The sequence below is a fragment of the Hippoglossus hippoglossus genome, chromosome 16, assembly GCF_009819705.1.
Source record: "Hippoglossus hippoglossus isolate fHipHip1 chromosome 16, fHipHip1.pri, whole genome shotgun sequence".
Taxonomy (NCBI): Eukaryota; Metazoa; Chordata; class Actinopteri; order Pleuronectiformes; family Pleuronectidae; genus Hippoglossus; species Hippoglossus hippoglossus.
This window is the reverse complement of record NC_047166.1, coordinates 18,636,448-18,663,771: the sequence shown is the minus strand read 5'-3', so window position 1 is coordinate 18,663,771 and position 27,324 is coordinate 18,636,448. Positions and strand designations below refer to the sequence as shown.

The following is a 27,324-nucleotide window of genomic DNA, read 5'->3' as shown; positions in this document are numbered from 1 at the left end:
TTTCTTTGAACTGAACAAAACATTACATTATAAAAATATGAATTAAAGGGGTAGGAATGATTGACACTTTCCTAAAGAGAGGAGAGAATCAGGATTGTAGAAGAAACTATTGCACTTTCATCCCATTCTACAGAGACACTCATGAGTTTTACAATCAGCAGAGGAAAAAAGCAGTGGCTCCTTAAATCCTTTTGCCAAAACTAATGTACAGTGCAGCTGCTGTCTGCCAGGTGGGTTTGTCACGGCTGTGGCATTGATGCCTCCTACATCTGAAATACAAACTTTTCAGGGAATAATGTATGAAGTTCCTCTAATGCAATCAAATCCGGTGCATTGTCACGAGCTAATCGCTGCCTGCAACTTGACCAAAATATCATGATCAGACCCATTTAACTATTTTAAGTTAAAATAGTTGACTTGTCAAGCTTCAAGTGACAAGTCAGTCTCTTCAAGTGTGCCTGCTGATTTGGGTGGCAAGGCTTTCCACCTTGAGTAGAGAGAGCCAGATAATGAAATTAGAGTTTGGACCTGCTGAACATGTGAGAGGATGTGTCCTCTTGAGAGTGGATTAAATGATCTGTGTCCACATAGACACATGGTTTTAATAGATGTCAATGTTTTCATCATCACAATCTGCCAACTGCACACGCTTGAACTAAGCATTTGCAGAACCATGTGCATGTCTGCTGTACGCGCTCATGTCCATTTTGTCCCTTTACATAAGCCAGCAGAGACAAAGGCCCTGTTCAGGCCTGGTATTGAAATCTGTCCTGAATGTGTCCCGTCAATTGTGATCAGATCTGAACTCCCTGCTTCATAAGCAAATACACACATACATCATTTCTGTTTGCAAAGACCGAATGATGCTGTTTTTAAAGACGTGTCCATTGTAAATGTATCTGTGTCAGTGTGGGAAGAGCAGGAGAGAGTCAGGAAGGAATCAATGCGCTGCACGCATTATTTTACATCATAGCTTGTGCTGGCCACAAACAAATCAACATATGGGCACTGAGAAGCGTAAAAATACTTTTGGTTCATTAGGAAACTGTAGTGGGTCGGAGAACATCAGATGAGAATACGGCACTTCAATCTGGCCTGGACGCATTTGTATCTACACAGCTAAAAGAATGTGTCCCAGACAACCTTGAATTTGGTCTGAGGGACCAGATCTCAGGACACATTGAGGACGCATTGGGGTGTGTTCACACACATACATAGAGCTGTGCACTTATCATGGGATATTTCAGGACGGGTGTTAATACCAGGTCTGAATGGGATCTAAAAGGACACAGACAACAGACAACTTCAGGCCAGAATTCACTAGATTAGTGAGAAATAAGTGAGACCACATTTCTACCTGGTGTAAACATGAGATCTGTATCTGAATACCTTATGTGGATCATTGTAACCCTGATTGTGTAAATGGTGTAAAAGCACACAGAGCCTGGATCACATTGTGGTTACATCTCTGTACATTTGGCTGCTGTTATTCCCGACATTATGACCATCATCTAGTCAAAAGCAGGTTATAGTTTATCACAGGGTGCATCCTATGTGGCCTCTCTGACACTGTACACGCCACATTCATGTCTGAGATTAGATATTCAAGTGACACCACTTAAAATTGCTTAGGTAAAGAAACTTGAACGACCTTTATCCTGATTAATTTAGACCCTTTATTTGGTGTCAAACTGAAAGAGGGTTCATCTGGAATGTTGCCAATAATCCCTCACTGCAGTGACTACAAGTGACCTTTCATTGCCTTTTTTTTTTTTTTTTCTTTCAGTTAAACTGACTAACCTGGACTGTTTTGTGGTGATGTCAATGTTACCACGATCTCACCTTTCAACTCTACACTGTTATCATTAACCATAAAACCCAAGTTGTAATAAACCAGAATGTTCCTTTTCACAGCACCGAGGACTTGTAGACTCTCCCCTGCCTGTAGATGGCCGTGGAATCAGTTCAATGAGTTAAAAGATGGTGATCACAGCTGTGATAGGCACTTCCATCATTCTACTGTGAAAATATATCTGCCACGAGTCATCTGTCCCTCTCCCAAAACGGAGAGGAGGGACATCTGTGGCTCAGGAGGTGTGTGGGTGTGATTGTTGTATGAAAGAGAAAGCGCTGCACATAGATGCACAGTATGAATGTGTGTGTGTGTGTGTGTGTGTGTGTGTGTGTGTGTGTGTGTGTGTGTGTGTGTGTGTGTGTGTGTGTGTGTGTGTGTGAATGGGTGAATGGCAAAACTGCACCGTAAAGCGCTTTGAGTGGTCATCAAGACTAGAAAAGCTCTATTTAAATACAGTCCATTTACATATGTTGTCTTTCATGTTACACAACTTCAAGGCACACAATCGTCTCACAATACTCACAGATCTGACCTTTTTCAGAATCAGGGAGAACCACCACTGTGGAAAAATATCCACGCACACACTCTAACGCGCACGATTTCCACAACGAGGCAGCAGCAGGATGAGAGATCACTCGGTATCATCACATCATCCACTTCAAAATCCTCCTCCTCATCACAGACAGAACATCAGAACTCACATCTGTCTGTCACGCATCCCTAAGTGGTTCACAAATGTGGAATGATCTCCTGAATTTAGATTGTTGGACCTCTGTGTGTGTTTGTCTGAGAGGCATCTATGGAAAGTGATAAAGCCCATCATTGTATTTAAATTACATACTTTCAAATTAGTCCTTATGTTAACGTTTAGTGATTTCACAAGAAATCCTAAAAAAATGGCGTCTGTGTCAAGGACTCAGTCTGCACAGGAGAACACAGGAGGCTGGTTTTCTGCTGCACAGTTTAAAGCAAAAGGCTGCATCTGTGTGTGTGTGACTGGGCCCTGTTCCACCAGGTATTGGTACTGGTATACATGTGTCTCAAGTAATCCAACCACAAGTGGACAGCTCCATGTTTGTCAGTTCACACCTGGCATTAGAGTGCGTCTCCACTTGTGTCTGAACCGATCTCACTTCCCTTAAAATACATACGCACTCCATTTATATTCTCAAAGACCAAATGATGTTTTTAGAAAGGCTGACAATACAGAATAGAGCTTTACATGGAATACGATTTAACCCATTTGAAGAAATTAAACTAAGTAGAAAATCAAGATCTGGTCACAAATAAATCAATGTATGGAGAACACTGAGAAGTGTAAAAATATTTTTGATTAATTATGAAGCTGTCGTGGGACAGAGCACGTTTACACAGCAGTAAGCATGTGGTTTGAGAGTTTGGATCTTGGTTCTTAATGTGTCTCGGGTTAGTTACCACCTGGACTGAGCTGTCAACCAGTGATCATATCACTCAGGACAGACGTTTGTTTTGAATTGAGAGGAAACACTCAGTGGGGTATAGAGCGTTGGAGAAGCTGATCACAGCAGAATGTGAAAACATGCTACAGGCTTCCAACTTACTCCACATTTACTGAAGCCATTTCATTAGGCCTACTTGTATTATCACTATCGAGTGGAAATCCAGGTTTTATTTCTGCAAAGATGCTTATTTTTACTTTTTGAGTTTTTATGAGCAACTGCACATGAATGAAAAGATGTGGCCATCACTGGACTAGGTTGCATGAGGACACTTGAATCAGCCTATCCCACGTGGTCACTTTATATTCTTTTTCATTTGTATGCGTTTACTCTTATATCATATCTGGATCTATACATCTGGTGCTCCTATCTTTTAATGTGATTTCTTTTCAGTTCATTCTTTCAAATGATCCATATTGGGACTTCTGTGGTTCAACTGGAACATGACATATAAATTCAAATACAATCTCTACTGGCACATATATCTTTCCACTGACAGTGATCATGTATGTGTTCAGTAATGACTGGTGTGTGTGTGTGTGAGTGAGTGAGTAGTATTTAAATTTAAGCTGTAAACAGAAGTTCAGGACAGGCCAAGTCCTCTGGCACCTCTCTGCATTAACCACACGGTGGATGGCTGCCAAGTATGTGCTGTATGTGAGTGTGGTCCTTAGCTGTCCACCACCTGGTGTGGCAGAGTGACAGAGGAGCCGTTGATAAATGAGCCTTGTTTGTCTCTTCCCTTTAGAAAATAAGTGAGCAACTCCCCTTTTCCCTTCACAAAGATGGGCCCCCTCCTCACAAAGCGGAAGCCGTACTCCTTCAAGATGTTGTAGCAGTCCTCCACCACCTGGGGGCAACACACACACACACACACACACACACACACACACACACACACACACACACACACACACACACACACACACACACACACACACACACACACACACACACACACACACACACACACACACACACACACACACACACACACACACACACACACACACACGTTACATCATTCATTGTGTAAATAAATGTGAGGACTGGCCATATTAATGTCTTATAAAATTAAGACTTATAAAATGTTAAGCAAAAAGATTTGTTTTCTGCCAGTGTGGTAAGTGCTGACACATATTTCTTGTGGTATGTAGTTAGTTGTTTCTTTCTAATCATTACAGGAAAACGCTCACAGATTAAGGAACAACTTAAACTGGGATAAATGAGCCATGATAAACCTGTATTGAAACATGGTTAATCTTCAACATTGTGAAAGTGTTGACTAATCCAGATGCTTGCAGTAACGCTTAGTGCCATACCTGGATGTTTCCCATCACCCCTGTGGACTCCATGCGACTGGCCACATTCACAGTGTTGCCCCAGATATCATAGTGGGGTTTGCGGGCACCAATCACTCCTGCTAGCACTCCACCCTTGTTCAGACCTGAAGGAGAATGTTGTAAGATTAAGACTGTTAGGGCTACCTGACTTTCAAAAAAAATTACTACATTATTTGTAGTTGAATTCCCTACAAATCAACAGATGAATGTTGTATAAATCGCAAAAAAAAATGAATCTGTGAATCAATTTTCTGAATCCATTGTATTTCTACCATACTTCCTGGGTAAAACACTTAAACCAGGGGTAGGGAGCTCTGGCTACCAGGCTGTATATGGCCAGTGAAACTATTTATAAATACAAATTAAATATCTCATAATAGTTTCTGCAGTTATAAAAGATAACACAAAACAACAAAACAACAAAACAGTGGAGTAACATGTCCTTCAAATGGGGAAACCAGGGTCAACTTCTGGGGCCAGACCGGGGAGGGGAGCCCTGCCTGGGAGGGCCTTGTCTGGCACAGCCCAAAACAACAACATGGATCCGCCACTATGAGGACCCACTACCCGTGGGGAAGAGGATCAGGGAACGGTGCTGTGTAAGCCGAGTAGCTGGCAGAGGCAGAAGCCTGGATGTGCTGACCCTTGGCATCACAGACTCGCTCTAAGGAAGTGGAATGTCACCTCTCTGGCGGTGAAGGAGCCTGAGCTGGTGCGAGAGGTAAAGCAATACCAGCTAGATATAGTTGGCCTCACCTCAATGCACAGCGTGGGCTCTGGAACCAAACCCCTTGAGAGAGGGGCTTTCCTTTTCTGGAGTTGCCCGGGGTTATAGGCGCATCTTTTAACACTACATCTCAACAGCTCTTGGTAACACAATTCTGATAAATGAATGTAATGGCTTGTAAAACATTTTGACAGAAGTACAACAGTACAGAGAGAGATTCGCATACCGATGCGTAGCATGAAGTTGTTGAATGACTGGTAGTTGATGTTCATGAGTGTGACCTTCATAGCCAGAGCGAAGTCAGCCAGGTCTGCCAGGTGCTGCCAGCGCTCTCTGTCAGACTGCTCCTCCTTCTGTCTGACAAAAACCAAACAGCTCAGACTACACCTCCACACCACCACTATCATAACTAGTGAAACCGTCAGCACATTATCACTTTCTGTTCTAATTTACAGCAGTGGAAATCAGAGATAATCAGGGACACAGAGGCCTGCAGAAGTGTTTTGACCAAGCTGACCTTCATGCAAGTGTAGCCATTGCTGACATCCGGGGTGACGCCCGATGCTGCCATGTAGGTGCTGCCGATGGTCTTGATTTTTGTAATGCAGCGGAATTGAGTTTCATCCAGCAGCTGACATGGAGACAGGTGAAAGAATATGTGAAGTTTAGGAAGTCAACAAACAGAATCCTAATGGCAAGCAGATGTTTACACAGAACACGCACTCTTGCACTCTGACTAGTGATAGGGCTAATAGTTGTATTTAGATATTTAGCACCAGGTGAGTTTAAGGTGAGAGATAATGTTTATATGTTTCGGGAGATTTGTATAAAATGAGATAGAGAGGTATAACTGAGACAAGAGGCGTTAGAACAAGAACTTATTAATTAAAAGCTTTTAAATTCAAACATTTGTCAGGAGATGATCCACACTGATAAAACCTGACATGGTTAATGAGACAATCAATAAAATTAAGTAAAACTAAAAAGATCCCTGAGACTTTATTGAAACCGGGAAAAAAACACGGTTCTTGCATGTTTAACTTTTATTGTATTGTCATCGTAGGGGGTCACCTGGTCTTTTATATGCTGATAATGCACCTGGACCGGTCTAGTCTCCTACTCTGCTAATTCACTTTTCCACACTTCAACCTGGACCTAAGAGATGTAAGTTCATCTAAGGCAGCATGCATTGGTTTTATAACTCGAAAAATGGAGGAGAATTGTAAAACACAGTCTCTTCGGGCATTTGGATGAATACATTCTTTTCAACAGGAGGATGCTCACCTCCCGAAGAAATAAAAATTGCCCAATTAAATTGTTGTTAAACAGTTAAATGTCTGATGTTTGGTCCTGCAGTCGGACAGACACAGAATGAGGCAAGCAACTTACACTGTCAAAATCTGAGATGATCTCGTTGAGGAAGCGTAAGCATTCAATCCCTCCATTGTTGATGCTCTCCTCTGTGTAGAAGTCAGAGAAGTTGGGGATTGAGGCAAACATGACTCCAATCTCGTCGTAGGACTGGCTGTACAACTCCTGGAACAGGTCACATCAAAAAGGTGGTCAGAATATTTGAGGACGTGATGAACCCAAACTGAATGTTTATGAAATTACAAACAATCCTTCAATATGGTTTTATATGATACAGTTATGGGCTGATTACTTCAGAGAAACACAGAGAGTTTGCTAATACAGTGGAAACCGCTTTTAGTGATGATGTTTGTCCCGGGCCAAAATGATGACTATAAGTCATTAATTACTTTAAACTAAATGCGTAGCTTCTGTATGATAGCACCAGAACTTGAGGGAAAGGTCACACACACACACACACACACACACACACACACACACACACACACACACACACACACACACACACACACACACACACACACACACACACACACACACACACACACACACACACACACACACACACACACACACACACACACGAGGATCTTACCTCGTCCCTTTTCTTGGAGCCCAGGAAGTGTCGAGCCACGTGTTCAGGCAGCATGTTAGTCACCAGTGCTTCATTCCAGCGCCTCATCTCGTATACTTTCTCCTTCTGCTCATGGACCTCAATCTTCCACAGGAACAGGGTGCGGGCAAGCTTCTCCACCTTCACACAGCAACCGTGTCAGCATTTGAGCAGTATATGAATTTGAGAGCAGAAACCAATGAAATGTTTGTTGGTATTTTGTGAAAAGCTTTGAGAAGAGCATCTTATTTATAAATGCCAAAGAAAGTGGCACATTCAAACAAATAAAAATGTTTTCCATAAACGTATACACGTACACCTCCTTCCCTATGGCACCATTTCTTTTAATGGCCTCTCCCAATCAGCCACCCACCCCTAGGGTTTCCCCCGAGTGCTTGACAAAAATCACCAAGACCGGTATAATGCATGCTGTTTCTCTTTTCATTATTCTTTCATTTGTATTGCTGCATGGATGATTTGTCTCATTAAAGCCGTTTTCAGACATAATGTCTGGCGGTTTTCTTTGAGTACAAGTGAATATTTGAACCAAATTTTAGGAAATTCCGTTGAGGCATTCTTGCGATATTGCGTTCACAGTAAATGGGACGGACGGACAACCCGAAAACATAATGCCTCAGGCAACTGGCTATCGTTGGTGCGGAGGCATGAAAAGGGTTGTACTCTCTAAATATATCATGAGAGTTATTTGGGTGTAACATACAATAAACCAGTCAGACTGCCATTCCCTTTAAAAGACAGGTGAGCTTCCACCTTGGTGGATTAATATCATGATGCTGGATTTGAATGAGGGAATGGGAGTGAACACTTTACTGCAAATGAAAAGGTTTTTCTAGTCTATGCTTGTTGTGCACCTGCCCTTTGTAGGTGCATATTACTGTGTTGATGGTAAAAAAACATTAAGAAGCTGTACCATCAGGTTTTTATTGGTCAATCGTTTTCCACTGCCTCAAGATAGTAATGCATTAATAAATCACATAACTTCATTTTAAGACAAACAGGGGCTTCTCTGCACTTCTCTGGTTTTTCTGGGTCTTAAGGAAGTTCTCTCTCTTTTGTCACTGAACACATTTGCATTTGACTTAAATAATGTCCTAACGATCACTGATAAATTTGAGTTGTTGTTATACTACAGATGGATAGTGAAGACACGCAAAGCTGCTCTGATGACAATGTTGGCAGCAGGAGGAATGTTTTCAAATAGTTTTGGCTCCTCTAACACCATTAAAACAAACTGCTAAAAGTGTTGCATGTTCATTCTGCTAAAGTACAGTGAACGCAGCAGGCATTGACTTACATGTCTGGAGAAATAATAGAAGCTGACCATCATAATGAAGATCATAGTTGTCATTGTGAACTTGGAAGGCACCAGGTATGACCTGCAGAGAAGAACATGGACATATTGATCATTTGTGCTACTAGACAATAAGTGTTTTAAAACCCCCAACATTGGAATTATTGTATGTTAAAGTATTGACCACATGATGACATGAAACTAAGGCTGTGTCTGAAATCACTCACTAATCACTATGTAGTCCACTAAATAGCGGATCCACCATTTTGTAGTGCTGGCCGAATGTTTTTCATTTGACAGAATTTGTTTTATACCCTATAGCGCATTCAATCATATACAATCGTTTGTTACTAACCAAGCAATATCTACCATCATGCATTGCGCTCGCGGTGGAGAGCAGAGCAGCGCATCATAGCACAAACTGAGACAAACAAGTATTTTTTTACATTTAAAGATGGTCATTCAACGTGTGTTTTACCTAAAAGTATCAATACTAAGTGTAAAATAATCATTTAAAATGTATTGTCTGATTTTCCACTGACCAACGCCATTGTTGTTGTAATTCATAATCATGCAACAATGACATAATTACAGGGGCAGAGAAAATGTGTTGAGTTGTGTCTGAAAACCTTATTTTCTTTTGCCGATGAGCTCACTATATAATCCTCTGCATAGAAGACCCTATATAGTAAAGTAGGGATTGAGTGTGGGATTTCGGACACAGACTTGTGTAAACACACACACCCAGGCAGGTTGCTGCCTTTTTGTACCACTACACAGAGGTGTGAAGAGTGGTGCTTTTACACAGATGATACTGGCTGACCTGTAGTCCTGGAAGCGGGCCGTGTCGTAGCGGTCGAAGATGTCCCTCCAGCTGTAGATGTTCACGATGCCAGTGGACACAGTGATGAGCAGCATCAGTGTGAGCTTGACCATGTGACTGACCTGAACCAGCATGGTGGTAGCCATCAGTGCCAGCACAGCAATGTAGCTGTAATATTTGGGGTTTTCCAGGCATCCATGAGGCCCAGACCAAGTGGAGGAGGAGGAAGGGGAGGAGGAGGAGGGAGCCATGGTGGTGCCGCCTGAGTCTGGGACTCGAGGCAGACAACTCAGCTACACAGTGGAGAGACACAAAGTCATGAACTTGCAATCTATCGATCATTCATTCAGTCATTCATTCATCCATCCATTCATCCTCTTCTGCATATCAAAGGTCGGCTCACAGTGGCAGCAGGGCTAAGGAAGGTATTCAAAATGTCCTTCTCACAGATTTCCAGCTCCCCCTGGGGGATCTTGAAGCATCAGACAGTTGAGGGTCTCCTCTGACCTCCAAAGAAAAGTACCTCGGAGGCATCCCTTCTCAGATGCCCTGCTTCTGCTTGTATTTTTGATGTTTTGCGTGTTGCTGTCTTCTTGTTGTACCTTTTACTTTGTGAAGCACTTTGGTCGACCAAGTTGTTTTAAATGTGCTATATAAATAAAACTGACATTGCTTCATCAGGCTCCTTTCAACACAAAGGAGCAGTGGGTCTACCCTGAGCTCCCTCCAGTTGTCCTCACTCTCCTCACTCTATCTAAGGCTAAAGTCAGCCATCCTTCAGCAAGAGCTAATTTAACTACTTGTATCTGCAACCTCTATTATTATAATTACCATTATTTCTAAAACTGCACTCTACGGTCTCGCTGTCCTTCAACTGCAACATCCTCAAGTTTGCTGATTTTATGTCCAGTTTCCTTGATCTGCTCTTTCTCTGGCCAATATACTGGATACATCATAATATTTTACATCACTCTAGGTCTGTACAAGCAAAACTTGAGGGGTTGTATCGAATCCTGTATCGAGTCTGTGCTTGAAAGCATATCAAGAGAAAAATGAAACCCTAAACAAACACTTTATCACCGACTTCCTCTCCTTTTTCACTGGATCAAGACAAACATCTGAATTGAGCACTAATGCTTGCAGTGTGAACATAGCTTAAGTATTTCTTTCCACAGCTGTCTGCATTATTCAACAGCCAAGACTCCTCATTCCTTGTATTTATAACTGCCTCACTAAAGAACACCTGTCGGATGAGCCTGAGTCATGCAGCACTTCCTTCCCTCTTCGTAGCCGCCACACTAGTTTAGCCTGGCTGTATGACAGAGCAGAGAGCAGCTCACCATGTCCATGATGTCTGCCATGGTCAGGATAAAGATGGCTGCCATGGCCCAGGTGTTGCGAGCCCAGCGGGTGTGGTCAATCCAGGTGGAAAAAGACACCAGCTTCTTGGGAAAGACCTGACACAAACATCAAAGGATTTATATTAGTACAACCGATAAACCAAACCATTTCACTCTAAAGCTGTCTGCCAGTTTATAAGGAAGGGCTTAGTTTGAACAAATCCAGTATCACCAAGTACGCTGCTGTCCTGATTCAGATCTATGAAACCATCTCTGAACATGGAGACAATGTGGAGACAAGAGAAGTCAATCTTGTCTTTTGGGCCAATATTTGAAATCAGTTGCATTAGTTACAGCTGATCCAACATGCCACCGTCTACGTCCAACATTTTAAACAGCAATGCTAGAAGTCCGCGAAAATTTAAAAGCCATACTAAATCTATGGATGGAAAAAGTTAATTAATTTTCATTACCACTTGAAATGTAGCTGATTAACACACAAAATAAAAGGTTTGAGCAACGAGTAACAACATGTTTTGTTATATGGATGTGAGACGACCTCTATCAGGATTGGAAAGTTGGGTCAGATCACAGAGACATACTGTGATGAGGACTGAAGAGCCCTGAGCAGTATTTACAGTGAGCCTGCATTCTCTCAGTCCATGTGATTGATTGGCTGACCGTGTGCGTGTTGTCAGACCCGGGCTGAGTGGAGCCTGTGACAGTAGAAGTCAATACTGGCCTAACTGATGGAAATCAATACATCAGAATTTCCATGATGGGGTGGAATCAAACTGTAGGATGTCAGTGTATACACTCATCTGAAATATGTAGTTATTTATATATATATACACATATATATATACATATATTTATGTTTTTAATATGAGCACTCAAAACATTTACAGAAGACAATATGACAATCACTTCTAGTTGCAACATTTGGAGAGATATGCTAAGCTAAATGTGTTCACACAGCATAGTCCCATCACGCCATGTGTTTGTCTAGAATTCAAACATGTGTGTGCATGTTTAAAATTGAACATAGGACAGGCTAACTGTTTCCCCTAAAATATAGTCTTTAAGCTAAGCTAGGCTAAACACATCTCCACTCTAGCTATCTGAGGACACGTCCTGAGGTACATTTGTGCGACTCAAAACACAAGTTCAACTCTTATCCTTTGTTTAGGCTTAAGAGCGGATAAGCTGTGTCTCAATTTAGGGGCCGCATTCTTCAGGGGCTGCATTTGAAGACCGCCTGCGTCACAACAGCGTGACTAGGCTGTCGCATTGCATTTTCTTCAAAAACACAGTGCGGTGTCTGCACAGTGCAACACCAGTGCCAAACTCGTGCACAACTAACATGACTAAACACCTTCGCCTGAACGGTATACAAATTAACAAGTGTACCGTTTTCGAACTTGTTGCACCGGTCTCCCTCTCCCTCATAAACCCAGTCGTCCTCCTCAGTCAACCCCTCAGCCAACAGCCAGCACCTCGTCACAATCAGGTAAGTGAAGATTAAGTAACATTTGTCTTGTCCTTATTTGGTTCAGTTGCATTTGCACCAGCACCACACACAGACGCTCCTACTTCTCTCTCATCAACACCCACACGCTGCAGCTCTCTAAACTGTAAATTAATCGACTGTCGCTGTGTTGTCATTTCAGCAGGTTTCAGTGTTACAGTTACACTGCATTGAATGAAAAATTAAACAAATTATTAATGAATCATATCATTTAATAAGAGCAACTGCTTGAAATTAATTTCCAGGACCCATGCACTGAAGTCAGTTGTGAATATGAACATGACTTGCGTAAAAATAACTGTTTTATTGTGAAATAAGCATGTGTAATGTTTGACCCCGTCCTTTAAAGAATCGGAATCGAGAATCATTAAGAACCGAAATCGATAAGCAGAATTACAATCAGAATCAATAAAATTCAAACGATACCCAACCCTACAAAAACCACATGTTAATACTAGGTGTTTGCTGGGTCGCACTTCCTGAAACTCCAACACACTGACCTGACATTCCATGGCGGTCGCTATACCTGCAGTAAGTGCTAAACACCAAGATGTAAGAGGATAAAGATATGTTGTGACTCACTCTAGGGAAGATGGCAGCCAAAGAGCAGATTGTCAGGATGAGCAGCAGGACCTCTCCCACTGCAAAGGTGATGTAGTTTGCAATGAGCCTGTTCCACAACACATGAACAGAGACAGACCTTGAGAGAAATATAGAGCACCAACAGCAGCCAACAAGCACAGATGCTATGTTCATTCAGACATTCTAACATTTGTGTGTCTGTCTCATTAACAACGGCAAGCAGGAAACACGGTGGCAGGGAGCACTAAAATGAGTTGGGCTGCACAAACTATTCAAACTGCAGCCGTGATGGACAAAAAAAATGCATGAAGGAGTAAATAATAAATAGGATCAATAGGATGATTTTTGCAGTTTTATAATTAGTTTATATTGGCTTAGTCTTGTTCTCTTTTGGGTGGTCGTCTCAGCATCAATCAAACATGTCCACTTTGTGAAGGATGAGGTGTGAGGAGATTGGTGCAGGCCTTGTGAACTGACCAGGGGTCTATGAGAGCCTCCATGCCTGCAGTGAAGAGTAGCACCACACAGGAGCAGCAGAAGGCAGCTCCGCTCTGTTTCTCCTTCTCCACAGAGTATCGAGTCTCCAGGTCTGGATCCACAAACCTCAGGGAGAGCCGGTTGGTGTGCTTCCCCTTCAAACTGACAACACAAGGACACCTCAGATCACCTTACATCATATCTGAAGAATTCGCATTTCTTTATCTATACTTCATCTGACATCTGATGAATATTGTTGCAGTTTTGCGTCGGGTGAATCTCAGACTGGAAGACATAACTCCTAACAGTGTGTTGTGCATACAAGTCAAATATGGGAGTCAACTGCGACACTGATATATTTTGAAGGTTGTATTGGTACAAAGCAAAATATCCCCTTAATGTGATCAGGTATCAAAAACTATAAAATACTGAAACTGGCAGAGCAGCAGTTTGACTCCTAGCAGCAGCCAAAGAGAAATAATAATAATACAATAACGGCTCTATTTATATAGCACTTTTCTCACAAGTGTAATGACAATCTGATTCAAAATATGTAACTCTTAACTATTTGACTCTATTAGTGTCTATGGGTCACATCAGCTATCAACAGGCCAAATGAATGATCCTGGGTCAGTGTGTCAGCTCCACTGACCACCTTCGGGCTGAGGGGGGAGGTTCACTTACGCCTGCACTGTCTCTCTCTCCAGCAGGGCCTCGTTGAGTAGTTTGTTGAGCTCCTGTTCATTCTCCTGAGCATCAATCACCCTCTCAGCCAGGTCCCGCAGCCGCAGCCTTCTCCGTGGGTTTGGGAAAGACGGATTCACCACCTGAAGCCCCCGAAAAAAAACACAGAAAGAAAGTTCCCAAGATGCATTGAGGACGCAATTAATATCTGACCATGAAAACCACACTGAGAGGTTGTCAGGGTGTGGCCACATTCTTTTACATGTGTAAAAGAAGCACCTTCTCAGCTGATGTCTTCTAACAATTTTGTACACTTCTCAGTGTTTCACATACATCAGTTTATTTGATGCAACAATTCTAACACTAATCAACACATGTTTTTTTCCAAATGGTTAAAATCTTATTTCATTGTAGAGCTAATAAATGCATTGATTCACTCAGCCCAATCCACCCACACACACACGCACGCACATGCACACGCACACGCACGCCTATAGAGTGGTGAAGTGAGATCTGATCACATGTGGTCACAGACACATTCTGAAGCCACTTATGTCCACTTGTGATCACATCAGAGACACAGGCTAACACCAGGTCTGAATGCGGCCTAAGTCGTTGGTTACCCTTGCGTCCAGCTCTTCTGGTTCCTCCGGGGTGGTGCAGGCCGTGTTAGCACTGCCGTTGCACTCTGTGGTGTTGATTAACAGCGGCGAGTTCCCATTGGAGGAGGTTACAGACAGCTTCTGATGTGAAACAAGCAAACAGAAAGTACTGAGTGATTATGAAATGGTGACAGACTTTTCTTTTACTCCTTTTCACATTCCTGAACATATTTTACATTAGCAAATGATATTTAAAATTTTGAGGAAAAAAACTAAATTTGAAATTCATCAGTCGCTAGGTTCATCGAGTGACTGAATATGAGACAAACATTGGAATAACCAAACATCTGCAGTGTGATTGAGTGGCAGGTTTTACTCACGACACCATTGATGCCACTCTTTCCCACAGGTCCTTTAGGAAGAACCACCAAGTAGGTCTCGATGCCCCTCTCCCTCAGGTAATCGCAGCGGTCCCCTCCGTTCCCTGGCTCCACGTCAAACTCCCCGTGAAGACACTCCATGGTGGTCTGTGAGATGTGGACACGACTGGTCCGCACATAGAAAGGGGTTTAGACTAGACAGGTCAAGTAAAGGACGTCATGGAGGCATGATGACTCGAGTACAAACCATTTGAAAATGAGGTATAATGTAGCAGTTTACATTCAGACAGACTGAAGCTTTGGAAAACACTAGTCAATACAACTTTATATTTTCATTTGTTTATGTCTCTGTGAAGGACATTCATGCTCATGATATTGTTATATATTGATATTGTAAGTATTGGCATATAAAATTATTAAGGGGCGACTCTTATCAAGCATTCTTATTATGTTAACAACATACAACAAAATAAATAAAAGTCAAAATTGAAAAGATGCTCTAAACATATAGATTTTACTAACAGAGGAAATAAGGAACTTTCTATTGAAAATCTGATGGGAGTAAATGCCTGTTCTTACCCCGGTATCCCTCCTGCCTCCATTTTGTTGGCCACAGTGACATCTGTGGACCAGACGTCGTACTGCCAGCGTTTCTGACCCAGCACTCCTCCCAAGACTGTGCCACTGTGCACGCCGACCCGCATGTCAACATCTGTCTGGGTTTTCTCTCGGACATACCTGCGGTTGTTTTGACAAGCGAGAAAAATTAATAAAAAGCAGCAGTTTCAAACCCTTGACTACCATGACACCACAAACAAGTTCTCACCCTCTCTGATATATCTCATTTAGAGCAACAAGGGACACTAGAGCGGGTCGTCCACCAAAAAGAAGTTCGGCGGTTTCATCCCAGTATCCCCAATTACGTGTGACAAAGTTTCCTTGGGCATGATACTGAACCCTAAATTGCCTCTGACAGCTGTGCCGGCAGTGTGTGAATGCTGTGTGATAGAGAAAGTGCTGCATATAAATGCACTGTATGAATGTGTGTTTGAATGGGTAAATGGAAAGACTAAGTGAATCAGTGAATCGCTCCACTGCATCACACAAAAAGCGGAGCCGACACTGATTTCTCCAACCCCTGACCCCCTCATCCCTGTACTCACGAGATGGCCTCCACCATGGCCAGGCCCATCATGATGGAGCAGGCAGCGTGGTCCTCCCTGTAGTCTGGCAGCCCACAGATGCAGTAGTAGCAGTCTCCCAGGATCTTGATCCTCAGCTGGTGATATTTCTGAGTAGACAAGGTAAAGTCAGAGGGAGACTTGAGCTGCTTCCAGACACCTAAAATGCGGAGAATTTGTTGAGGTTGTGAACGGATGAACCTTCAAAAGCTTTTCATTCAAATGAAGGAGGAGGCTGTATCTGTTCATGTAGTGATAGGCCTTGTGCTAAGCTAGGCCAATCATCTCCCTTCACTCATCCTTGTGTTTCCTTCAAACATAGACAAATTTGTCTTAACCACCAATGCAGAGGTTTGTGTTGAAAAAGCAAGGCCTGACATGGGATCTATCTTGATACAGGATTTCATGGTTATGGCATCAGACATGGGGAAGAGGACAAATACACATCATACACAACAGAAAGGGCCATAAATGCAGGCTTCGGCACCACTGGCTAGATCACTTCACCATTTCTTTATATGTAACTGTGACTATGCATAATCACGTACAGTGGAACATGTTAAGGTCATGAAATAACTGTTATTAGAAAACAGTGTGAAACTCACTGCTGCCAGTTTGTCAAAGCGTGCGAAGAGCTCATTGAGCAGTTTGACCAGCTCCTGAGCGCTGCAGGACGACGACAGCTGGGTGAAGCCCACGATGTCTGCAAACAGAATACTGAGACAGAAACGAGACTGTGCATTAATACTGACATCCGTCACATTCACAGCATCCTCCATACACATGTCCACAGTTTCACCATGTCATATTGTTACTAATCTGAGTTTTAAGCTGTGACCAGTCTACAACTTCAGAGCAGTGTGTTTTTTTTATTTGTGCCTCATTCCCAACAGTGGAAAAAATACATTTCAGAGTTGATCTAGTCCAACAAGGAAACGCAAGATTTTCATCCTAAAAGACGTTCACTGGAATGTACTGCATTACCTTAATTTGACTCAGACAGAACAGTGGAGCCTCATATTTACGATACGATAGAATTAGGAACGGACTGTGGATTTTTTCCTTTGTCCTTTTTTAATGGTCAACAGACAGAGTGATCATAGTAAGAAAGCTCTTCTCTTTTGTTCATGATGGCATCCAACTATTAAGAAAATATTAGTTAAGAATTTGTCCTTTAGTACTTGAAATATCTCTGCACCAACTCATTTCTCTTGATGTTTTAGGTTGGTGTGACTGTTCAGCTAACTCAATAAACACTGCTGTGTCCATTTTCTAAAGTGGGTAATGCATTTACAAAATATTTGCATATGATTCGTTGGAAATAGTTAGATTTTTTTATGTTAGGATTAGTTTATCAGTATTGTAACTCATCAAATTGGCTGTAGAGCCTCTGGAACTCTCGCAAGGATCCATGTACATAACTTGACCCCCACTGTGGGAAGCACCTCGCTGCATTTATAATCAAAACATCAACCGACAAGATTGACATTACCAATGAGAAAAGTAACAAACAAAGCAACTTGTTCTGGTGGTTTAACAGGTCAGACAGACAAACAGCACCTATAATGTCACAAGCTAATAAAGGTTCCATGTTACCTGACATTTTCATGTCTGTACATGTACATAGTGTTGAACTGCTGCATCTCTTTCTGACTGGGCTCCTTCTTCATGTCCTGAAGCATCTCGTCAGCAATGTGCTTTGGGAGGATGGAAAGCAGCAGGCGTTCCTGGTGAGGACAAGCACAGCGACACAGAGGACATCACACACAGCGACCATACATCTCCCCAGTCAGCATCTGTGATATATGTATCATTACTATTATGGAGCAAACTTCACTGGTTTACAACACTACACACTACTAATAACTTGGCTCCTGAGCTACTTCAGAATTCCAAGTTATTAGTGAGTCCTCCTCAAACAGTTCTACCATATACTGTAACTTTTTTATCGTTTGTGTGCTGGACGTTGTGTGCAGAGCTTTTTATAAACCATCTTTGGGGCAGAGTGAAGTTAGAAAACTTTGTGTTCATCCTACCTGGTTTATCTGCAGTGAAGATTTTATAGTTAGTGTTTTTTATAAAATGAAACAGAATTTGCTTTATTACTGTTCACGTGTGTGGCTCATATATAAGTTTGAATGATTTATTTAACTGCTGTTATCATTTCATACATTGCCTGTCTGCTATTTCAGAGGCCTGTTAAGAAATGGACACAATGCTCAGACCCAAGAGCTAGAGAAAGCTGCCCGTCTGTTTATTTATATTTCATTGATATTGAACGTACAGCATGTCCAAATTGTACCTAATTCCGCACTGCCCTTCCCCAGGCCATTCAAAAATAATATAAAATAAAATAACATGATATGGTTCTCGAGATATGCAGACAGATACTTGAGGATATATTAGGTATGTCAACATTTTGAGAAAAGAACCGGTATTTTTTCCCTCCCCTGACTGTACTGTATAAAGGAAAAGTGCCACTTATCAATCATGTTAGTAAGCATTAGCATAGAGTTGATTGAAATGTACAGTATCTTTCAGTAATCGCTATAGCTGAGCCTATGCTAATATTATTAAGGGTATCCTCTTTTTCCAGTTCTTTAATCGAAAAGCTTATTTTATATGTTAATCTTTATATGTTCATCTTTAACATCTCCTTTTAAATGTGCTTCATGAACAATCTTCACTGGACTGAAAGTCCTAAACTCTCAGTCATCATGGCTGAGAGATTCTGCACTCAGTGACCCAGGCCACACTGATGTATCGAACTAAACAAAAAACAAAAAGCCTCCATCACGCACGCACACACACACACACACACACAGTTGACCTGTGAATACATTTTCCTATAGACCGTCACATATACTCACAGCTCACATGGAGAGGAGGCAGGGCAGATGGCAGTGAGGCAGTTTTCAATACTCTAAACGAAAACCTGACAGAAGCAGAGATGCAACAAGCTGCTGAGCGTCTTGGCTCTGTGATTACAGCTGACAATGTCTCAGGAGGACAGTTGCCATGGTTACCAGCAGCGACCGGAGCTCCTTGATTGGTTGACAGCACTCATCTCCCAGCAGCCTGTGCTTCTCACTTAGTATTCTGGGAGTTTTTTACACTCATGGTTTTATCAGTCCACTTGGTGTCTCACTACACTTTTACTCACTTCCATAATGGCCCCTGTCTGATAGAAATTCAGTATATTGCAGATGTATCATGTGCCACTTCACAAAATCTGGATTATTTCGTAAAGAAAGTTCCGGAAATTCTGTCTCAAAGTCAAATAAAATTAGCCTGACCCAAGTTACCATGGAAACCTAGTCGTGGTCATGTTAGTTTTCAGTTTTCTAGACTAAGTCACATGATAACTTTATGATATCTCGCAGGTATAGAGTTTATTGTGCTTATCACGAAGAAAATCTGAGGTTGATGGAAATGTAGGATTGTACTAGGGGCTGTGCGTTTTTAAATAACATTGCAAGCTGCAGTTGGCGTTGTGAAAGTTGCTCCATGCGCCTGCACACGGGACAGTTATTGTTGTAAAGCCAGAATGCCTTCCGGTGCTTAGTAATGATTCCTGTCCTCCGTCAATAAATTTGAACTGCATTCACTTCATCGGTAAAGAGGACAGACCACACCAGTTCAGTTCGTCTATGAGTTCAAGTGAATGTTTGTACCAAATTTTTAAGGATTCCCCGGAGATGTTCCTGAGATTCCGTGTTAGCAGCGCAAAACATGTGGTCTGAGCTACTTTGAGGAGGCATACAAAAATAATGATTCCATTCACACATCTGTGTGCAGCACTGTGTTTCCTCTCTCTCTCCTCATCTCGCTTGCTCTCTCTCATTATGTAGGTGCCCAGTCAAAACATCCACAAAGTTTTTACCATCCTTTGCACACTGCTACAATTTAGCTTCGCTGTGCATGTTGCTGTGACCAGCCCACAGTTCCCAGCAGGCAGACACACATGCCCACGCTGTGGTTCAGGTGCACATGATAGTGTATTGTGTGCGTGTTCTTTGGACATTAATATGGATCTTGTTGTTATTACTCTCAGCACTAATACTGTTACCTACCCTAAAAATGAAATTGTTTATCTACACTTACAAATATATACATCAGAATAATGGACTGCTTGTCTTCTAACCTGTTGTTGGCTCTGCTCCTCCAAGTTGAGTTTGACCTCCAGTGACTGTCTTGCCTCCAGAAAGGCCTTCCGATGCTTCCGGTCAGCCATGTAGTACGACATGACACCCACAGTGATGGCACAAACATAGATCACAATGTTGGCCAGCAGCTTGAAAGCAAAGAGAAGGCAACAGTTAGGGCTCAATATGAAAAGAGTACAAGCATAGTAAGTGCTGATTGGGCCAAAAGAAGGTTTTGAAGAGTGTAGCTTTATTGGAAACCGTTCCCACATTCAAAAACATGAGTCAAGTTTCTGCTGTACAAATTTTAACCGAATTTTCCGAAAAATCTGATCTGGCTTTCAAAGGAAACATCTAAGAGATCAAAGTACAGGATGAGCCAGTGTAAATATTCTACAAACCACTAAGTTGATTCAATGCGGTCCAGAAACAGTCAGAAAGGAGCATTTCTCAAACCCAGTTGCTAGATGGGCCGCATCCATCCCATTAACCATCTGTGGACTGTGGTAATATTTGAAACATGGATTCTCTTATATCCGTCACATTTAGAGGATTAGTGAAAACATGTGTTAACATGAGGGTATTTCTGGTGGACAAACCATCAGGATTTCAGCATGCAAACCTTTGAAACTCAGGTATCTAACTATTTTACGTTCATAACAAAGTAAAACAGGGATTTTTTTTTCTCATTACCAACCTTCTACACAGTATCCTGTGTATTGTATGCACGAGGGTCAGTTTGATCCTGTGATTGCAGAAAGTTTAGACTGGGTCTCTGACCTTTTTTAAGAGCCTTTCAAGGATAAAAGTTGCTCAGTGATGCAGTGACACACACTGAAGCCTATTGCCAACCGAACACTATGAGTGAGACAACTGTAAACCATCCTGAAATGTCAATATCAATCGAGTGCATGTCGTTGAACACAGGAGCCACTTCAGATATGTTGTGGAATGGCATGTTAGGGCTCAGATCTTTTTGATTTTTCTACAGATATTGTTTCTCTTTCTGCTCAGTATAAACACTTGTGATATCTATTTACAGGTATAGAAGTTTACTTATCAGAACAGGAGTGGTTGCAAACACTGCCTTGTTTTCACAGATTTAACTAAAAGCACCTTTCAACTCAGGCATTGTTCTACATTTTTGTTGAAATCACCATATTCCATGGACAGACCAAAACTAACAATGTCTCAGGCCCTGTTCAAACCAGGCATTACTATCCATCCCATCACAAATGGACAGTGATAAGTACATTTGTTCTCATCTGGCATTAAAGCGCATCCTGAATTGGACCCGACTAATACATTCAAATAAACAAATTAATCGTATCTGTTCACAAAGGCATGTTGTCTTTTACCACTCTGCCTATACGGAAGTCCTCACTTTTAAGACTTGCTTTTAGGGTTAGTGTTAGAATCAGGTTTAGGTAAAAGTCTGAACACCATCTGAACTGAAAATCCTTCATGAAGGAGGATGCACTTAAAGACTGTTGGAGCAGACGGACTTAGCTTCAGCTCGGATTCAGTTTCAGCTCAACGGACCTCATGAAGTGACAACAAAACTTACATTTAATAAATGACCTTTTCAAATACTGACTTTTGAGTGATTTCCTTTCTTGTTGCTATTTTTGTTTAACCAATGATGAAGTTTGAAGTTTTTTGGTATAGACTATGTTTTGATGACAATTGATTTTTAAACGAAGCAATGAATTTTAGCAAATGCATAACATACTTTGGTAAAGTAAAATACTGAAATACAGATATGTCTAAGACAGTTTGGCCTGGTCTGTATAATGAATTGTGCTTTGAGCATCAGAATGTGCTTATTTAGTCCATGCAGCAGAGACGGATGCTCATTTGCTTGAGTATACATGTGCAGCCAAAAAGTGAACTACATGAAGCTCTACTCTTGCTAAGTTGTGAGGAGTGTCGTCTATGCAGAATAAAAATAAACACTGAATTACGCCTTAAACTATTCGCATTAGATCTGTAAAACACTGTGCATGCTCCCACTAAAGTTGTTATTCCATCATGGACTGGTATAGTTTATATCGTCCTCATCAGACTCAAACTGGTCCAGAGAAAACATCTTTAAAAATGTTTCAATGTGTCTCTTTGGTTTTTAGGTCAAACAGAAATGTACATAAAGTACATTACAGTACATATCAAGCTTCTCCTCTTGTCTAATAGTCTCTGCTGAGAAAATCTCAAGTAAAAGTCCAAAAACTAATTATAACTAAAAACTATTGTGATTTGCCGACTAGACCTGGGAATTTCACCTCAATACAGTATTATTTGGTACCAAACTATGCTGGTGTTCAGATAAAATGTACTATTTTAATTATTTGGTTCCTTTGTTTGAGATATCTTTATATTTCTTCAAGTGATGGATCACAACGACGACAACAATCAAAAGAAGATAAGAGGACTACTGATTATCGTGATGGCCCGAGGGCTTGTATGTGTTTGTGTTTGTGTGTGTGTGTGTGTCCTGTTTTGTGTTACAGTTTCCTGGTATGGGAGGAGCTGGAGGCCATCAGTGAAGTGGACGGTGGCCACTGCCTCTCAGATAGAGTATTGCTCATCCTGGCTTTCAGATGAGCTCCTTCCTCTGCACCACACAAAGTTTGGAGATGTTTTTTTTTTTTTTGGTCTGGCATTTAGCTCCTGCCAGACTTATCAGTTAACCTTGTTATTTTTGTTATCTTATTTAAATGAAAATTACTTTTGTCAAATAAAATCTCTTTGCTTTAGTTAAACCATCTCGTCTTTTTGTTTTGGTCCAAGAGCCGAGCCATAACATTTTGCGGCTGTTTAAGGTGAAGAATCAGTATTATAACTACCTTTTAGAAAAAGTTGGACTATAAAGTTTAGTAATCCTTAGTAATTAGGTTTTGAATGCTGGGGAAAGCAGGCTGCAATATATCCAGCAATCTGCTCCATTTATTGAATTGTTTGTTGCTTTGGGCTATTTCAGTTAAGTTTTGAAATGAAGTTTGTTCTAAACGTTTCTAAACTTTGATACCAAGTCTTTGGTATTCTTACTGTAAATGTACAGTGGGGTCCTAAGGTCGGAAATAACTAGACCCTACTGTATAATTGGTTCCAAATATTAGATATTGGCTTCTTTAATTACTAATAACCTCCTCTTGGTGTCATTGACAACCCCTAAAGGTTGGGTTTTGGGCCACTTCATCTATGTAGCTGCCTTGGTGTTCAAACTCATCAAGGCGTCTGGAAGCTTGATGAGTTGGAGGTTGGCTACACGAGATTACACGCAGGGAAGTTAATGCATGTCAGGACAACCATGTACCCTCACCTCACGTTTCCTCCATCCTTCTCACTCTTACCTGTCTGCCCAGTGCTGCCGCCTGGATGTCCTCCTGCTGCTGCTGGGCAATGGTGACGCCCAGAACGAGAGTGTGGACCCCACAGGATACAGAGGTGATGAGCACGATGGGCGTCAGCCTTAGAGGCAGAGTCAGGAAAAAGGAGAAGCTGAAGAAAGCTTGCCAGCCCACGGTGTCGCTGGCCTGGTGGAAGCGAGCATAGTTTAAACCCAGATAGCAGAATATCTGAGCTGCTATGAGCACCCACAGGGCGTAGGGCACCACCCGTCTGGAGATGCGGTCTGGCAGCAGGCTGAAGCGGCACAGCAGGTAGAGGATAATATCTGCTGCCAGTCCCACTGATGCCACAAGAACAGAAGCCAGCTTGTCAGTGGTGTAGACCACCGCACACATGACGATGATGTAGCTGTCAAAGAGGGCAGCAAACACCACGAGCACGAGCAGGGTCTCATGTCTCTGCCGCCTGAAGTAAGTCTGGTACAGGTTCTCCAAGGACTCCGGTGTGAAGGTGAGGCGCATAAACCGCGGCAGACAGAGGCAGCATCCTGAGCTCCGAACCGTGACCTCATGTGTTCGTCCCACTGCCTGCCCGGGGTCGGACGGCAGTGTCACGGAGCAGTCCGCTGAATACTCTGCAGAGTACTCTGGTTCAGAAAAGGCCCGGTTCCGAGGCATGGCGAACATTAAAACAGCGTCTGTTTCCTGCTTATTTCCTTTGTTTTTTTTTAAATCAAAAAGTGAAAAGATGTTTGTTGTCCCACAGGAGTCGACCCAACGCTGAGAAAACTCTCAGGTATACATCAACTGCTGGGTAACCACCATGCTCCCCTGAGAGCCCACAGATGTGGCATGAATCACAGCAGCGTGTTGATGGTCTGGACCTCTGCACTGGACAGATGTCTTCTTACATAGCTGCGTCCGTGGTCACTGCATCCAGCTCTGTCAGTTGACTCACTCAGCCCTGTGTCATAGGCACAGATCAAGCACGCCTACTCAGCAACGTGATCCAGAGAACGTGCCCTTTTGGTTTCCTCATTCAGCTTTACATGTGGGACTGCTGCACCAGCTCCTTTCCGCCGTGGTAATCTGCAGCTGTGGACCATGTCAGAGCTGTTGAATTCATTAACACTGCATCAGGTATGTTGATATTTTTGTGGCTTCCTCTGCGTCCGTCGTTCCACAGGGTCGGGCAGCGTTCGGATTTTTTGCCTTCCATGGTTGCATCTTACATGGCCTGAATAAAGAGGGACACAGGAGGGAGAAATTCACTACAGCATCCAGCAACAGCTGGTGAGCAAGGCAGGAGCAACACAGTCTGCTGCAGCTGAGGATACGATGTAAAGGCCAACATCTGTCAGAACCCAGCAGCACCAGATCCACTTGAACCCTCCAAACACCGTGGTTTATTCCTAATAAAAATGTAACCGCTTCTCCTGGCATAATGCAAATATCCCTATGCTGAGATGAGTGGCCCAATGAAACAAATCCATGTCGAACGTTTTAAAAACGGCCTGTCTTGTGTGCGCCGAATTGAAAAAATGACACCAAAGCTATAATAAATTCACAAGTGCTCTATGATGGAGGCTTACACTTTACATATAAAGCGAGGCGAGTGCAAATTGGCAGCTTTGCTGTCAGGGTCTCTCCATACATGGGCAGGCTGTTCGTGCAGGCCTACATGTTGCGCTCAGTAAAAATAGGCTGTGAAAACACTTTCTCACACTGTGCTGCACAGACACAGTGAAACAGCGAGTCAGTGGAGCACAGGACAGACCTGTGGAAATGTCTGCTGGGCCCATCTCCTATTCCATCTGCGAGCATAGAACTGATTCTGGTTTCCAGAGCCTCTGCTCCGCTCTCCAGTCGGATGCTGGAAGCTGACATTTTGTCCCCCTTCCTCCAGATGCTGAGAAAATCGTGAACATGATGGGAGCAGATGTGTCCGCTTACCTGACGGTGCAGCGTCACGTTACATCCGCGCTTCAGCTCCTCCGCACGGACGGACCGGGGGACGGTGGGTGTCATCAGGCCACCGCTGCCTCGGCCTAGAGGAAACCGGGAGTCGGGTCTTACACAGTCGCCTCGGCGGGTTCGCAGTCCCGCTCCTGCCGCTCCTGCTCCTGGGTGTTTTCCACACAAGACACGGAACAGGCTCCAAGTCAAGTTACACACATTAGTAAACACGACACTTCCGGTCACTTTCGAAATAAAGCCTTTCTTTGCACGTGTGCCTCTTCAAATTGCCTTCAGTAACAGTGACAGCGTAAAATAAATCTGGATTATCTGCACATATATATCTTTATATACAATTACTGCATATTAATACTTTTATATACAATGACTGCATATGAATACCTTTATATACAATGACTGCATATGAATACCTTTATATACAATGACTGCATATTAATACTTTTATATACAATTACTGCATATAATTACTTGTATATACAATGACAGCATATCAATACCTTTATATATAATTAATGTATATAAGTATATTTTTATTAAATAATTTTATATAAATATCTTTACATACAATGACATAAAAAATAACTGCATATACATATCTTTATATATAATTCATGCATATACATATCTTTATATATAATTCATGCAATACATATACAGTGACTGGTATTCACAAATGGATGGGCATTCATAAAAGTCCTCTCACTTTTATTTTGAAGGTGCATAGTGAGAGGCTTCCGCATTTACTCCAGGTTTTTATGAATAACTTAACTCGGCCAGCTCTCCAGATCAACTCCCCGTGTCCCTGCCCCCTTCCACCGTCACCACCGTCTCCCCCCCACCCTGCTGGAGGGAATGGTCAGGAGGACAAAAAGCGTCTTGAAGAGCAGATGACCAGTCTGTAGCCTGACTCTGAGAAGAAGCGTTCATTGTTATTAACAGCTGGAGCAACAGCTGTATCAGCCTCCGTGCCACCGGCTGCTGCATCCACCCAGGCAGCTCCACACTTTGGTTGGGGTTTGGTGCCTTGCTCAAGGGCACTCTAATGTTTTGAGAGGAATGTGCATCATCGTGGGACTCAACAGGTGTCACTTTTAATTCAAAGTGAACACAGTTGATAGGTTTGTCTAAAATGGATGACAGGCTGCATTTTCAAAACTGAGCCTATTAACGGTAACTATTAACATCAGCCCTGGATGCATGAAAGAATTACTGATGTTCTGATTTACCCATCCACACACACACACACACACACATTCAAAAATATATCGTAGTTTGTCTGGAAATCACCACTTTCCAGGGCTGATACTCGTCTTTACTTTCAATCATGGTGGAGCTGGAAGCCTTATCTAGCTACATTTGAGGTGAGACTGATTTCTCAGCATGTTTCTGCGCAGGCCGAGTTATTCTCCAGTGGCTGCTTACAGACATATAGCTTTGTAGGGAGGCCTGAGCTTGCAGCTGCAGTGCTACGAACCACAGTGCATTAATATAGGACCTGTCTGACACCAACTCCTTTCATTGACACCACACTGCCAGCAGGCCTCTATTGATTGTTCCGC

At 42.4% G+C, this 27,324-nt stretch overlaps 1 protein-coding gene across 1 annotated transcript; it reads right to left on the bottom strand.

Annotated features, from left to right (window-relative positions):
* Window positions 1-2,213: 2,213 nt before the first annotated feature.
* On the bottom strand, window positions 2,214-25,949 carry adcy3a (adenylate cyclase 3a). The gene is made up of 21 exons (XM_034612045.1): window positions 25,742-25,949; window positions 23,792-25,025; window positions 20,441-20,590; window positions 17,893-18,023; window positions 16,902-17,013; window positions 16,279-16,406; window positions 15,695-15,853; window positions 15,116-15,281; window positions 14,757-14,876; window positions 14,134-14,276; window positions 13,450-13,611; window positions 12,973-13,060; window positions 10,863-10,979; window positions 9,523-9,815; window positions 8,703-8,784; window positions 7,370-7,528; window positions 6,793-6,939; window positions 5,921-6,034; window positions 5,630-5,756; window positions 4,656-4,780; window positions 2,214-4,183 (listed from the first exon to the last, which is right to left on the bottom strand). The coding sequence occupies exons 2-21, from the start codon at window positions 24,473-24,475 to the stop codon at window positions 4,004-4,006; spliced, it is 3,387 nt and encodes a 1,128-aa protein (XP_034467936.1). The 5' UTR covers window positions 24,476-25,025; window positions 25,742-25,949; the 3' UTR covers window positions 2,214-4,003.
* Between the last annotated feature and the right edge of the window lie 1,375 nt (window positions 25,950-27,324).